The sequence below is a fragment of the Nilaparvata lugens genome, chromosome 14 (assembly GCF_014356525.2).
Source record: "Nilaparvata lugens isolate BPH chromosome 14, ASM1435652v1, whole genome shotgun sequence".
Taxonomy (NCBI): domain Eukaryota; kingdom Metazoa; phylum Arthropoda; class Insecta; order Hemiptera; family Delphacidae; genus Nilaparvata; species Nilaparvata lugens.
In genome coordinates this window covers 13,970,938-13,984,413 of record NC_052517.1, presented here as the reverse complement: position 1 = coordinate 13,984,413, position 13,476 = coordinate 13,970,938, and the positions used below count along the sequence as shown (strand labels likewise).

Genomic DNA, 13,476 nt, shown 5'->3' with positions numbered 1-13,476 from the left:
ACTTCAACATGGGATCCATTTGTTGCCCTGCACACGTCGAGACGACATGTTCTCGCCATGTATTCACCAACATATCAGGTGTAACTGTCCCAACCGCCGTGACGATTCTTTCCCGTAAATGGTTTGTCTCCGATTTTTTCACTGTACACAACATTTTTCATGTGTCCCCGAAATAAAAAGTGCAGAGGGTTAAAGTCCGGGCTTAGTGGTGGCAAGCAATTGGGCCAGCTCTCCCTATCCACCTTCCCGGAAAGCCCGCACTCAACTGAGGGAACTGTTCCCTGGCGCCGTCTCAAGGTCAAGCAGGTCTGCTAACTGCAGGGGGACAAAACTTGGACAATTGCTGAATTAAACAACACAAACTAGAATAGTGTATATCACTTTTTACAGATTCTATGACACATCAAAACTAGGTAGTTCTTTTCAAACACCCTTTATTTCCCCACATAGACTATTGGTCCGTGTATGTGGAAAGAATTCTTATCTATAATTATTTCAACTGGTAAGTAAAAAATCCTGCAGAATTCTGACTTAATATTATTCTTACATACAATTACAAAATTGGAAATAAATATAAAGAAATATAAATCATGAATAGTTTAATTTTTCATGAACAGAGCATGATGTCGTGGGTTTTTTATTAAGGCTGTACAAAAGCTAAAAATAAACTTTCTACTGGTGATATTTTCCAAAGTTTTTCGATTTGTATATCATCAAGCTATCAAAATAAAAACGTTTTCTCAGAAAAACATTTTTCCCCGATTATTGCTTTTTGAATATTATTATATATTATAATAAAGTTCAAATATTTGGGACAGAGCATTTCAAATTCAATAAGAGATAAATACATGAGATCCAGAGGATAAATTCGTCATGGTATTGTTCATTTAATTAAACAAAAATGTTTAGAAAATGTTAATTTTTGAGAAAGTTATCCAATTTACTAAAAATGACCAAAAATAACTCAAAAAAGTTATTTTTGGTCTTTTTTGGTAAATTGAATAACTTTCTCAATTTTTGGTCTTTTTTGGTAAATTGAATAACTTTCTCAAAAAATGATATTTTCAGGAAATTTTGATTTATTCAATCATCAATACCATGGAGTGGTATCATAAATACCATTTATCCACTAAATCTCATAGATTTATTTCTTACCGAATTCTAAATGTTCTGTCCCAAAAATTTGAACTTCAGGCGCTCATATCTCAAAAAGTTATGACCGGAAAAAAATGTTTTCCTGAGAAAACTTTTCCATTTTGATAGCTTGATGATATACAAATCGAAAAACTATGAAAAATATCACCAGTAGAAAGTTTATTTTTAGCCTTTGCACAGCCTTAAAGATAATTACAATATAGTATTATGTTGGAGTATCTCCTAAAGTTTTGTGATTAGTTATTATATTGTTCGGAGTGCTGCATCACAGTAGCGGAGTTAACATAGTTTGCATATTGGAATATATCAGGATCTACATATAAGCGTTATTCAAATTGGACAACCATTCCTAAATCGAATAAAGTAATCAAGTACAATGAAGAGTGGAAACTAATTTCTTAAAATAGGTCAATGATTCAGGTTAGATAACTATTACCAATCGAGCCTTTGCCTATTGTCGTTATGGTTGAAATTATAATATGCATAGGCCTACTGGCTGAGGACAAGGCTAACAAACTATAGTTGAATAATTATTAATAAATGAAAATTCAAATTAAATGCTGTAAATCACCCCGAAGACTTCTGCTACTGCAAATATTGATAACAGAATAAACAGCTAGATGGAAATTCGATTAGCGCTACTATACAAAATTATTAATAATATAATACAATATTATTTTTCAACCCGGGAATTTTATTATTTATTTATTTTGTTCCCAGGCTGACAAATAATTTTTGTATAGTAGCACTCATCGAATTTCCATCTAGCTGTTCACCCTGTTGTCAATATATGGAGTACCAGAAGTCTTCGGGGTGATTTACAGCATGTAATATGGATTTTCGTTAAATAATGTGTACGTTCTGTGAACAGTAGATTGTTCCAGTTCCAATCGTAAATTGTTCCATAACGTGACTAGTGCAAAATGTTCCCATGGAACGCCATTTCAAAATCGTTGGTTCAAGCTGTTGGCGCGCACGTATAAAGTTGATTTACACCAAAATGTGTCGTTTACTAGCTGCGTGAATGAAGAAAGGCTGTTTTACAAACTTACCGTCTAGAAAAGTGTGCATTTCTTTCATTCCATTACTCTCAAACTTTCTATAGAGTATAACTCATTTAACGAATGGTTATAAACATAAGTTTGTTGGTTATGTATTCTATGGCTATGCTATGGTAAACAAGCTACCAGCGCAAGCGGAGAGAAGCAAGCAGACTACAAAATTCAATCGAGCAATGAGAGCTCGGATAGTTGGAGCTGTAACAATTTACCACGCTTGGATTGTGGGGCAGGAACTCTGTAGATGTCGAGCACAATTGCCTTGCTGAACGACGCCACAAACACGTCACCGATGCGATGGTCGCGATCCCAGTTGGCCACCGCTTCGGCCAGCGCGATGCGGAACAGCGTGTGGCACTGCAGGATCTCGGGCAGTCGGTGGAAAATCGTCGATATCTTAGACGCGCTCAGAATCTGCGGTGTGTGGTCCTCTAGCGCCTTTTTGTAGTCCTACGAAAACAGAAAAAAACTCCAATTAAAACTCTATCATTTGCTATCATGTGATTTCTAATTGTATGAATAGACCCTGGTTTGGAGGTTAGAGATGCTGAGGAAAAACAAAACTCCTTTAATACAGTAGAACTCCAATTATCCGAATAAATGGGGACCGGGACCCATTCGGATAATCGGAGTTTTTTTTTTAATGGCCAATGGAGAGAAAAAAGTCAAGTTTTGATATTGCACTACTTTTTTATTGGATTAAATGAAAGAAACATGATATTTTCATATGCTTTGAATAAAAATGAAATGTACTTATGTATAAGTTTAGAAATACAAATCATTGTTTTTCAAATATCTCCGCGTCAATGTAACGCTGTTTAGCATGTTGTGCCTAAACTGACTTCGCGGAGGGAAGGACAATAGTGAGAGAACGCGCAAACACTAGCTTCGCGGGGGAAGCTAGCCTACTTCGATCAATGAACTTCATAACTTTTGATACTAAACCTAAATAAGCTGTCTTCCCTACAACCAAATAACCATTTTAATCCACAAACCAACAACATATTCAATTTTTATTTATGATATAAATACTGATTTTGCTGCTATATTTGAGTGTTTTTACTGACATAAACGAGAACCCACAATATCAGTGAATGTTTTTATAATTTTTCTGGCTTAAAATTTATCAAGTTTTCTAATATTTTTCAATTTATTAATGCATTTTCAAGTGTAATAAACACTTGTTTCATCTTTCTGATCAACCCAGATACAAAATTTCTAGTATAAGTATAATATAGGGGCACCGAGCTTCGCTCGTTATTTTTATTTATTGATAAACAGAACACAATTCTCTAAAATGATCGGGTTTTATATTTCACAGCTGGCTATACGTCATCTTATGAATTTCGGGGATGCGATATTTTGATTTTCCACAGAATCACTCGCTCACTTTTTACTATCCACAGACGACGAAAGTCTTAGCTGTTTCAGCCAAGGATGAATTATCCTTTTAATGTCGTTCAGCGAGTTTTTCCAGGGATGAGACCTAGTGCAATCGAATTTTTATATCATAAACCTACTATGTTCCAAATTTCGTGAAAATCGTTAGAGCCGTTTTTGAGATCCGTTGATCATAAATATATACCCATATAACCAGATAACCACATAACCATATAAATATATACAGAAATTGCTAGCTCAATATAATAGGATTTGGACTGTAAATTTTTGTGATCTTTATAAAAGTGTTTCCATAACCTCATTTGGACTATTTCTATCAGAATGATGGAGAGAAACTGTTTTGGGTTTATCCTGTTGATTCTCTACCAATCATTCATTTGATATTGTGATTGTGGAATGTAATAAATAAACTCTTTCAATCTTGCTTGTAATAATTGATCCATATACAACCTTCCTCACTAATGAATGACAGTTACATACATAAACCAACATTTTTAACAGACTATCTGAGTGTTTATACTGACATAAACAAGTCGGTGTAGAGATGCCAAGTAGTTGTTCTCTGACTGCACAATGGCGGCAACAATGTGACGTCGCTTCAGCTCCTGGGCGGACAGGTTGTGAGGTGCTGGGGGAAGGGAGGGGGCAGCTAGCCGACGATGGGTTAGGCCTGTCTCCTCTTCAACCTAAAACAAAATAAATAACCATTACATCATATTCAATTTGTTATACAGCGTGTCCCATAAAAGGTGTAACAGCCGAACACCATACATACAGTCGAACCTCTCTATAACGAACCTCCACTTAACAAAATGCTCTACACAACGAATTTCCACCTTTTCCCATAACATTTTACAATTCTGACAGCTTAATTTACATTTATTCAACGAATTTCGGACCTCTCAACAACAAAGTTCTTCACTTCAACATAGAAAATAATAATAAACAGTAATAACAATAATAATAATAATAATAGTTTATTTTTAACATAGAAAATGTAGTGTGTATAGGAAGCCGACAGTCATTTTCAAGGAAATCGCAGTTTTTATGACAGTAGTCGCAGTTTTCATTTTCTCATTTCTAAAATATTGGGAACTTTTTCCTTGACGAAATGGCACATTCCTAAATAGTTCAAAATAGCTGAAACTTTACACTATTTTCTCTTCATTTTATTTTGTGTTCAATTTTCTAGTTTTTCGAAATTTAATTTAAACGTGGACTGCGACTACGTCCCGTTTTGGAAAGCCAATTTTCTGACTCCAGCTGTTTAAAGTTGAAGCCTATTTTCAATTTTAGGTGAAAATGTTACTGAACATTGATTGTAGAGACTTTCATGCTCAATCTTTTCCACTAGGAATTTCTTGTTTAAATTGTATCTGAAGCCAGATAATTGAGAATCTAAAATCAAACACCATAGAAGGGGTTGAAAAAATTGAAATTCAAGCTTATTTTCAATTTTAGGTAAAAATGTTACTGAACATTAGAGATTTTCATGCTCAATCTTTTTGACTTGAATTTTTTTGTTTAAATTGTATCTAAAGCCAGATAATTGGGAATCTAAAATCAAACTTTGCATAGATGGGGTTGGAGGTCTTGAAATTTTTACAGATATGGGACTTATGGCAGCTGATAGAGCTTATCAATGACTATTTTAGGTATAAATTTGATTAAAATCGTTGGAGCCGTTTTCGGTTTAAACTTAGCTAAATCCCAAGCTCAGAAACCGGCCCTTAACTGCAATTTTCTTATTTACCTATGAAATGTGTTCAATAATTTATGCTCAATCTGTACTGTTTTAGAAGCAAATATTAGGCCCACCACAAAGTAGACCCACGCTAATCCACGAAAAGCAACCCACGCCGTGGGATGTTTTGTAAACCATTGCTATAGAACTATTCATAATCAATCAGCTGCCAAGTGAATCATTCATTGCATGTATTACTAGTAGCTATGTGAACAGTAGACCTCGCGCTCAGTAAGTTACATTGACCTGTTGTTATGTTTTCTCAAAAATTAATAAATAATTTATCAATTATTTCCTATCAATTTTTCAATTTTTCTGTCCTATCATACCGTGACGTGTCGTCCCGGAATGTGAATGTGAGCGCTGTTATCAGGTCTGGCTGCAACTGTCTACAACGTTGATGGAAAGATACATTTTCAAGATGTTTGATGTTTTTGAACGGGTAGTATTATAGTCCACTAGACAGCTGATTTATGATGAATAATTCTATAGTCTGATTTTTACGGTAATATTGGCGTATGAAGAAGGCTCTTTTTTCCTTTTATATTATCCTTGAAATGCGAAATTTTCAAAAACCTTGTATATACGTCGACGCGCAATTTAAAAAGGAACATACCTGTCAAATTTCATGAAAATCTATTACCGCTTTTCGCCGTAAATGCGCAACATAAAAACATATGAACATTTAAACATTCAGAGAAATGCCAAACCGTCGACTTGAATCTTAGACCTTACTTCGCTCGGTCAATTATCATTACACAGATGTCTGGAGAAGCCTAGCAATGGTTTACAAAACATCCCACGGCGTGGGTTTCTTTCTGTGGATTAGCGTGCGTCTACTTTGCGGCGGGCCTTTCACTGACCTCGGGCAGTAGAGGCATCTTGGAGGTGCTTCCACTCTTACTGTCGTCCGACTGGGAACCCCGTCGAATGGAGAACCACCTGGAGAGTCGGCCCGGGGGTTGGGGGGTGGAGGGTTGTGCCAGGGGGTCGGGGGAGGCACGTCGCCACAGGGCCGAGCGGGGTTTGTAACGGTCTCCGCTCCTGCAAAAAAAAATCCAGACTTGAATAAAAAAATGTCACGGAGTAAGACTATTGTATCATTCAATAGGCATCTATCTAATAAAGTATTTTAGAAAGGCTACTTTAATATTCAATAACAAGAATGAATACTGATCATTTTCTATAATCAAAAATTGAGAATGAAGTACCTGGTGATAGAAAAAGGAATTTACAACTTTGAAAATTTATACAAAACAAGGTACAGAGCTGGGTTTGTGTTGTTTTACAGGAAAACATTTCAAGTTTCTTCACCTTCAACTGAATATGATCTATGTAACTTAGTTGGTTATCCTGCAGACATCCCATCCATAGTCGATTTCACTTAACGACGTCAGATGTGCTTGGACGACCTGAGGATTTTGTATGTTCTACTGAACACCCTGTTTCTACAAAACGTGTATGTCACTCATAAATTGTAGGCCTACTAGGAGGATCTTAAGTGTGATTGGGACGAAAAATACGCTCAACTGTTGTCGCAGCCTTCGATTCTTCAAACCAAAACTCACAGCTAGCACGCTCGGGTCCAGTGAAGGCAGCCATCTTTAACGTAACTGCCGCTAGCGTTTGTGCGGTGCGACCAGGCACTAGCGGATTAGGCGAGTCAAAACTTGGAGTGTTTTCCTTGAAAGCAACACCAAAACGAGCTCCGTAACTTGTTTAAAAAGATTTATATGAATTTTCAAAGTTATGAAGTCCTTTTTGGATCACCCGGGATAGTAGTGAGGCTACTTGAAAGTTGGTAAAGATAAAACAAGCATTATACTATCAAAATCAAATAAAAATATAACAAGGGTACCAGTAATTTTCTATATTTGAAAATTGAGAATTGAATCTAGAAAATGTTATTAAGTAAGTGTATCATGTGAGATTGTCATGAGGAATTTGAAATTTCGAGCTACACAAAAAATATTTACAAAGATCACTTGGATTCTACAAGTGATAGAAGTTGGTAGAAAATTCTAAACTGGGCTTCTGTACTTCTGTACACACGTCAATGCAAAGTTTGACTACTCAATTACAGCTATTTGATTTCCCAGAATATCTATCCTAGCGAAACATATTATTTCAGTTTCAGAAAATGACTCAAATGATCTTTTTTTTGGTGGAGAGTTAGTGGGGAGGATATTTTTAATATTCTTTCCGAAGAATGGACATTGATATGTCCAAAGCTTTGCCAATTTATGTAGATGCATAACAATATAATTATTATCTTTAGTTATTATATTACAAATTGCTTTCTCATATCATATACAGTTCAATAATTATTTTCTTAGTCTATATCATGTAAATTCATCTATAATTTTGCTGTATTGTAAGCTATTGTATATAAGTGTATAAGACAGTATATATTGTAATCTACATAAATAATGTACTCAATCAATCAATCAATCAATCAAAATAACTTATATTAGGTTATTATTTTCAATATGGGAATAAATCTCCTTGGAATTGGTATTCTGAGAAATGTCATATCTGAGACTGAGAAAATTTATCCTCAAGATTCCATTAATTTATTTGCTATCAATTCGGAAATGAATCACCCCAAAGATTTCAACTTCGGGCGTTCTTATTTCAAAAAGTAAAAATGATTTTTAAACAAAATTGAGAATTTTTTCCCTAATTTTGGTAACTTGATAGTATAGGTACAAATCGAAATAATCTGAGAAATGTCACAAGTAAGAAGTTTCCAAAAGCAAGGTGCAAAACCTGAAAGCTAACATTTTGTGATTTTTCTGGCTTCAAATTTATCAAGTTTTTTAATATTTTTCAATTTATTAATGCATTTCCAAGTGTAATAATAATTTGTTTCATCTTTCTGATCAACCGAGATACAAAATTTTTAGTATAATGTATATTTGGACTGTAAATTTTTGTGATCTTTATGAAAGTGTTTTCATAACCTCATTTGGACTATTTTTATCAAAATTAGGGAGAGGAACAGTTTTGGGTTTATCCTGTTGATTCTCTCCCAATCATTAATTTGATGTTGTGATTAAGGAATGTAATAAATGTAATGTAATAAATGTAACTTTCGCTGGTAGCGATTTTATTATTACTTGAAAGCCCGACATTTCCACTGCTATTTGAAAAGATATTTTTCAAAGATTTTCATTAAGATAGTTTCTCAATAACTCACTTGAGACTCTCATCTCCAGAAGAAAGTTCTTGATCAGATCCTGAACTTCTGTTTATAGTCTGTTCATGTGCACACTCTTCCCATGACGTACAATGGGGTTCATCTGTGAAAATAAAATTAAAAATTAATTTGAAAAATATAAACAGTAGTCATAAATAGTTATTTGTATATCTAGAGTGAAAAGTACGACTTTTTCTCCCTGTGGGAAAAGTTTGAAGCCCGAGGCGAAGCCGAGGGCAACAATTTTCTTGAGGGAGAAATAGTTATTTGTATATCTAGAGTGAAAAGTACGACTTTTTCTCCCTGTGGGAGAAGTTTGAAGCCCGAGGCGAAGCCGAGGGCAACAATTTTCCTGAGGGAGAAAAAGTATTTTTCACTCGTGATGTACACAATATTTTTCCTCCATCTACATTTTCTTATAGAAACTGCAAATACAATCATTTTAATAACTTAATTATTGGTGACAATGTTTCCTAACAACATAACCTAAAATATAAAACCTAAAAACCGGTCGTCTGATTGGAACAGCCGATTGCGCTATCTATCGGCAAAAGTTGTAACAATTATATCAGCTGAGCAGCTACCAAAAATGGCTGACTCCAGATCACGCGGTTCAGATTTCAATTGCAGATCAAAAATATTTGCTGGCTGGTATTTTGAATAGAATGAAATATTTTAAAAATTGTATAAATTTTTATCGTCTACTAATATCAAGAATTATCATACAAACATATATTTCATGAGTTGATCAAAGTTTTGGTTGTGGTATTGAATTCAGTTGACTCAATGACAGACACCTCTTTATGCTTTCTCATCTGAGCTTAGACCTTTCTAACCTATTACAATGTAAGTTTCAAAATAGAGATGCTCCCCATGTTATTTAAATGGAGTCACTTTTACTCCCTAGGGAGTTTTTCTGTTTTTTACTACCGAGAGCGAAAAAGTGACACTTTAGTATTAGGTTTCAGGGAGTAAAGTAAGTACTTTAGACAGTAGGTGGAGGAAAAATAAATTAAGAACTAATTCTTAGAGAAATAAAATGATGGTAAAACAGTTTCCATAAAGAAATAATACAAATTCCATCAGAAATCTAAGAAAGTATACAAAATTCAGAAGAAATTTTAAGATTAAAAGACACAAATTTCCAAAATCCAATGATATTAATGTAGTTGAATATGTAATTATTGAACGAAAGTAAATTTGTATGGCTTTTGTTGGTGGGAAGTCCCTTGCGGGAAGGTCCCACCGCCTGAATATATAATTTAAGCCGTCAATAAACAAAAATTCAAGTCAAATGCTGTAAATCACCTCAGACTTCTGCTAATGCAAATATTGGCAACAGGGTAAACAGCTAGATGGGAATTCGATTAGCGCTACTATTCAAAAATTATTTGTCAGCCAGGGAATGGACGTTCTAACTTTCCATCCAGCTGTTTACCATGTTGTCAATATTTGCAGTATCAGAAGTCTTCGGGGTGATTTACAGCATTTAATTTGGATTTTCGTTTAATAATAATTATTAATTCATTAGCATTTGAATAATTGCAATATCTCAGTAATTTCCATTTGTAATTGAAAATATTGGAATATCATATCTGTTCTTTTTCTGAATATCTTTTCTGAGATGTCAATCATAAAAACGAATTACAATTCAGATTATTCAGAATTGAAGATATCATAAAAAATCAAATTCTTCTCTAAATTGATCATCTTTTCTGAGATATATTCCAAACACAAATGAAAAATTCAGATTTCATAGAAAAACAGAGAATAATAAACACTCGAATTAATTACAAAAAAATGAAATCACAAAAAACATTAAAAAATCACAGTATCTCACTTCTTCTACGCATCCTTTCCAATACCATTTTAAAAAATGCAACTTGAACAAAAACCTCGAAACTTTTCAACTGCGCAGTATTTAAAACTATTGTAGCAAAAATGCTAAATATCAAGTCAATACATTTGTTCCACAACACTGCAACTCCATAGAGTTGAAAATAAACTTAGAACACACTTTCAAATTCGACAAAACCTGATAAATTTCACAAATAAATGCAGAATTAGCAACAAATTTCGTGGAGAAAATGCAGATGTAAATGAACATTGTGAATGGAAATCTGAAATAAACAAACTGAATGACTAGAGAGGTCTTTGGGAATTCGGTATGTGTAAGAAAGTTATTAAAAGAAGTTGGGAGAAATTGAAGACGTAGTAGTAGTAGGAGGAGGAGGAGGAGGAGGAGGAGGAGGAGGAAAGAGAGAGAGAGAGGGATTGAAAGAAATTGAAAGGGAGAGAGAGAGCGTGAGAGAGGAAGATGGAGTGAGAGAGAGAGGAAGATAAAGAAAGTTATTTGAGAGCTAGTGACATCATTCTTGTTGCCAAATGAGATGAAAATGTATGGAAGGAGAAATGTGTGGGTGAAAATGATCTTAAACAATAAAAAAGAGTATAGAAACGAGAAGAGAATACTGAGAAATATGGGAGAGAAGACCTAAAAGGAGAAAGGAAGAATAATGAAAGAGTGAGTCAAATGTATGGGAACCCTCAGTAGATTGGAGAATGTTTCAGATATAATACTTCAACTTTCAGGATAAGTTATTGGTTAAATACTCTAACTTTTGACGTAGAACTGAATATCATAAGGGGTGACTTAGGGGTTGTAACTCGGTTATTTTAAATGTAAACACCCATTGTGTGATACATCATTTTAAAGCCTTTTCAAAACGAGAAAGATGACATCAATAAAAATGTTCTATGATACTTTTATCCAAAATGATGGCTAATTGAACTTTATCAATTATTTCTTTAAAAACTCAAACTTCAATCAGCCGCCATTTTGGATACAAGTATCATAGAATACTTTTATCGATGCCATCTTTCTTGTTTTAAAAAGGCTTTTAAAATTATGTACCACACAATGGGTGCTTACATTTAAAATATTCGAGTTACAACCCCTAAGTCACCCCTTCATGAGGGGTTGAAATTCATTCGTACTTCAAAAGGTAGGTTATTTGACCAATAACTTATCCTGATGTTACAGTATGATATCGACAACAGTCTCCAATAATTTATTGAGGGGTTCCCATACATATGACTCACTCTGTATAATAAAGGAAAGAACTGGCTTATACATTTAGGGGATAGGAAATTCACGAATGACCATCATCACGTCTCAAATACTCAACTCATTAACTTCACATTTTGCCTATATATTCTAAAATTACAAAGAATGATTATAGTCCTATTTTCAATTCCTCAAAATTTTACTACGTCATGTTTTCAGTTTGTCAAGTTTTTAATTGGATCCTTGTGGAGTACGGGTTAGGCTACAGTTAGGTCCACGTTTTAATGGCAGTGGAGAAAAACGTTGCCAAACCTCTGTCTTGTCAATGCCTTCAATAGCCGGTAGCTGATACAGGTTTATTGATGTAATATGAACTGTTCATTCTCGTTTAAAATAATCAATTATATTTTATTAAGCAAGAAATTATATTTCTCAATAATTTAATAATAAATTTTCATAATCAAGATGAAATATTTTGTTGATTAATTATTAATTCTACATTGTTGAAAGACGATCTGGCAACAGAGCAAAGCGGGAAAGAGATAGCGCTATCCGCTTTGTTGAATGATAGACAAGGATAGCAATACCATTGCTAATCAAACACTGCCATTATAACGTGGACCTCACTATAGCTACACACGCATCGATTTTTGTTCGTACGATATTTTGCCGTACTTATAAATTCTATTCGATTAAACCAGGACCTGAGCATACAGACAAGATGGCCGCCATGGTTGGTGACTAACTTACTGCCATCAGCTAGGTTCCAGCTCTCTCTAATAACTTATTACTGTTCAAAATCATTTTTGAGAATTTAAATAAGGTTTAGTGTAATTAATTTAATCTAAATAATTTAATAAATTAAGGTTTATTAAAAAGTAATCATTTGATAGTGTAACTGGACTTTATTTATTCTCATGCACATAGCATTCAAGAGCATTCTCATGCACGTGAATTCAATGCACATAGCTTATAAAATTATCGTTATTTTATTCTAGCTTAAGAATTCAATGTTCTCAATTTTTGCGACTTTGCTTGCTTGGGCAACTGATTATTATTCTTCATGTTGCAGTAATTGTACAGAAATATATTGCCCAATACCTTTACACACGATTTAATTGTGTTGTAAGAAGGTTGAATGGGAAAAATTGTAGGGAAGGCACCATCACATAGTTTTACTTTTTTCTTGGAACAGTCACATAAGAACCATCTTTACACAAAAACTAGTCTTCTTTTATAATGTCTGATGCTCTAAAATGATTGATACACACAGCCGAATTATTGGTGATTTTAGAATCTTTCTACACCTTGTCCACTTTTTCCTTGGCTCTTTATCTTTGGGAAAAGTAAATATTGTCACTAAGGGTGTTTTTCTATAATATAGTTCGATTTACACCCAGGGACACAACAATTTCTAGGCATGTTCAATTAAAACTGTCCATAGGCCTACTCATTGTAGCATGTTGTTGTATGAAGCTGAGTTGATACTCCACCATATATCGGCGCCATTCTACCAAGATTTTCACACAGACGCAGGTCCGGTATTTAGGAGGTCCTGATTAAACAGATGATTTCAAACAGATGATGTTTGTCAAGTTCCGTTTAATCTGATAGAATTCATAAGTACGGCAAAATATCGTATGAACAAAAATCGATATAAAACCTAATAATATAAAAGAGAATAATACAAGTTAATAAATTATTTGCGATTATAGGTTTTAGGGTATCTACAATATGAAGTCAATTCAACCAAGACTTCGAAAATATTTTGGCTTTACCTACTTGTAGACTACCCCGATTTTGGATATTGTATAGTGGGGTAGATTCCTCACAAAAAATGTTCTCAGACACA

At 34.1% G+C, this 13,476-nt stretch overlaps 1 protein-coding gene across 1 annotated transcript in view; it reads right to left on the bottom strand.

Moving 5' to 3' along the window:
- The window catches only part of LOC111058836 (rho guanine nucleotide exchange factor 10-like), a 92,944-nt gene that overhangs the window by 18,711 nt on the left and 60,757 nt on the right, over positions 1-13,476 (bottom strand). Inside the window, exons 4-7 of the mRNA XM_039441179.1 lie at positions 8,558-8,660; positions 6,222-6,402; positions 4,139-4,300; positions 2,381-2,663 (exon numbers count right to left, since the gene is read on the bottom strand). Of these exons, the coding sequence (XP_039297113.1) occupies positions 2,381-2,663; positions 4,139-4,300; positions 6,222-6,402; positions 8,558-8,660 (729 nt within the window). The remainder of the gene's footprint in view (positions 1-2,380; positions 2,664-4,138; positions 4,301-6,221; positions 6,403-8,557; positions 8,661-13,476) is intronic.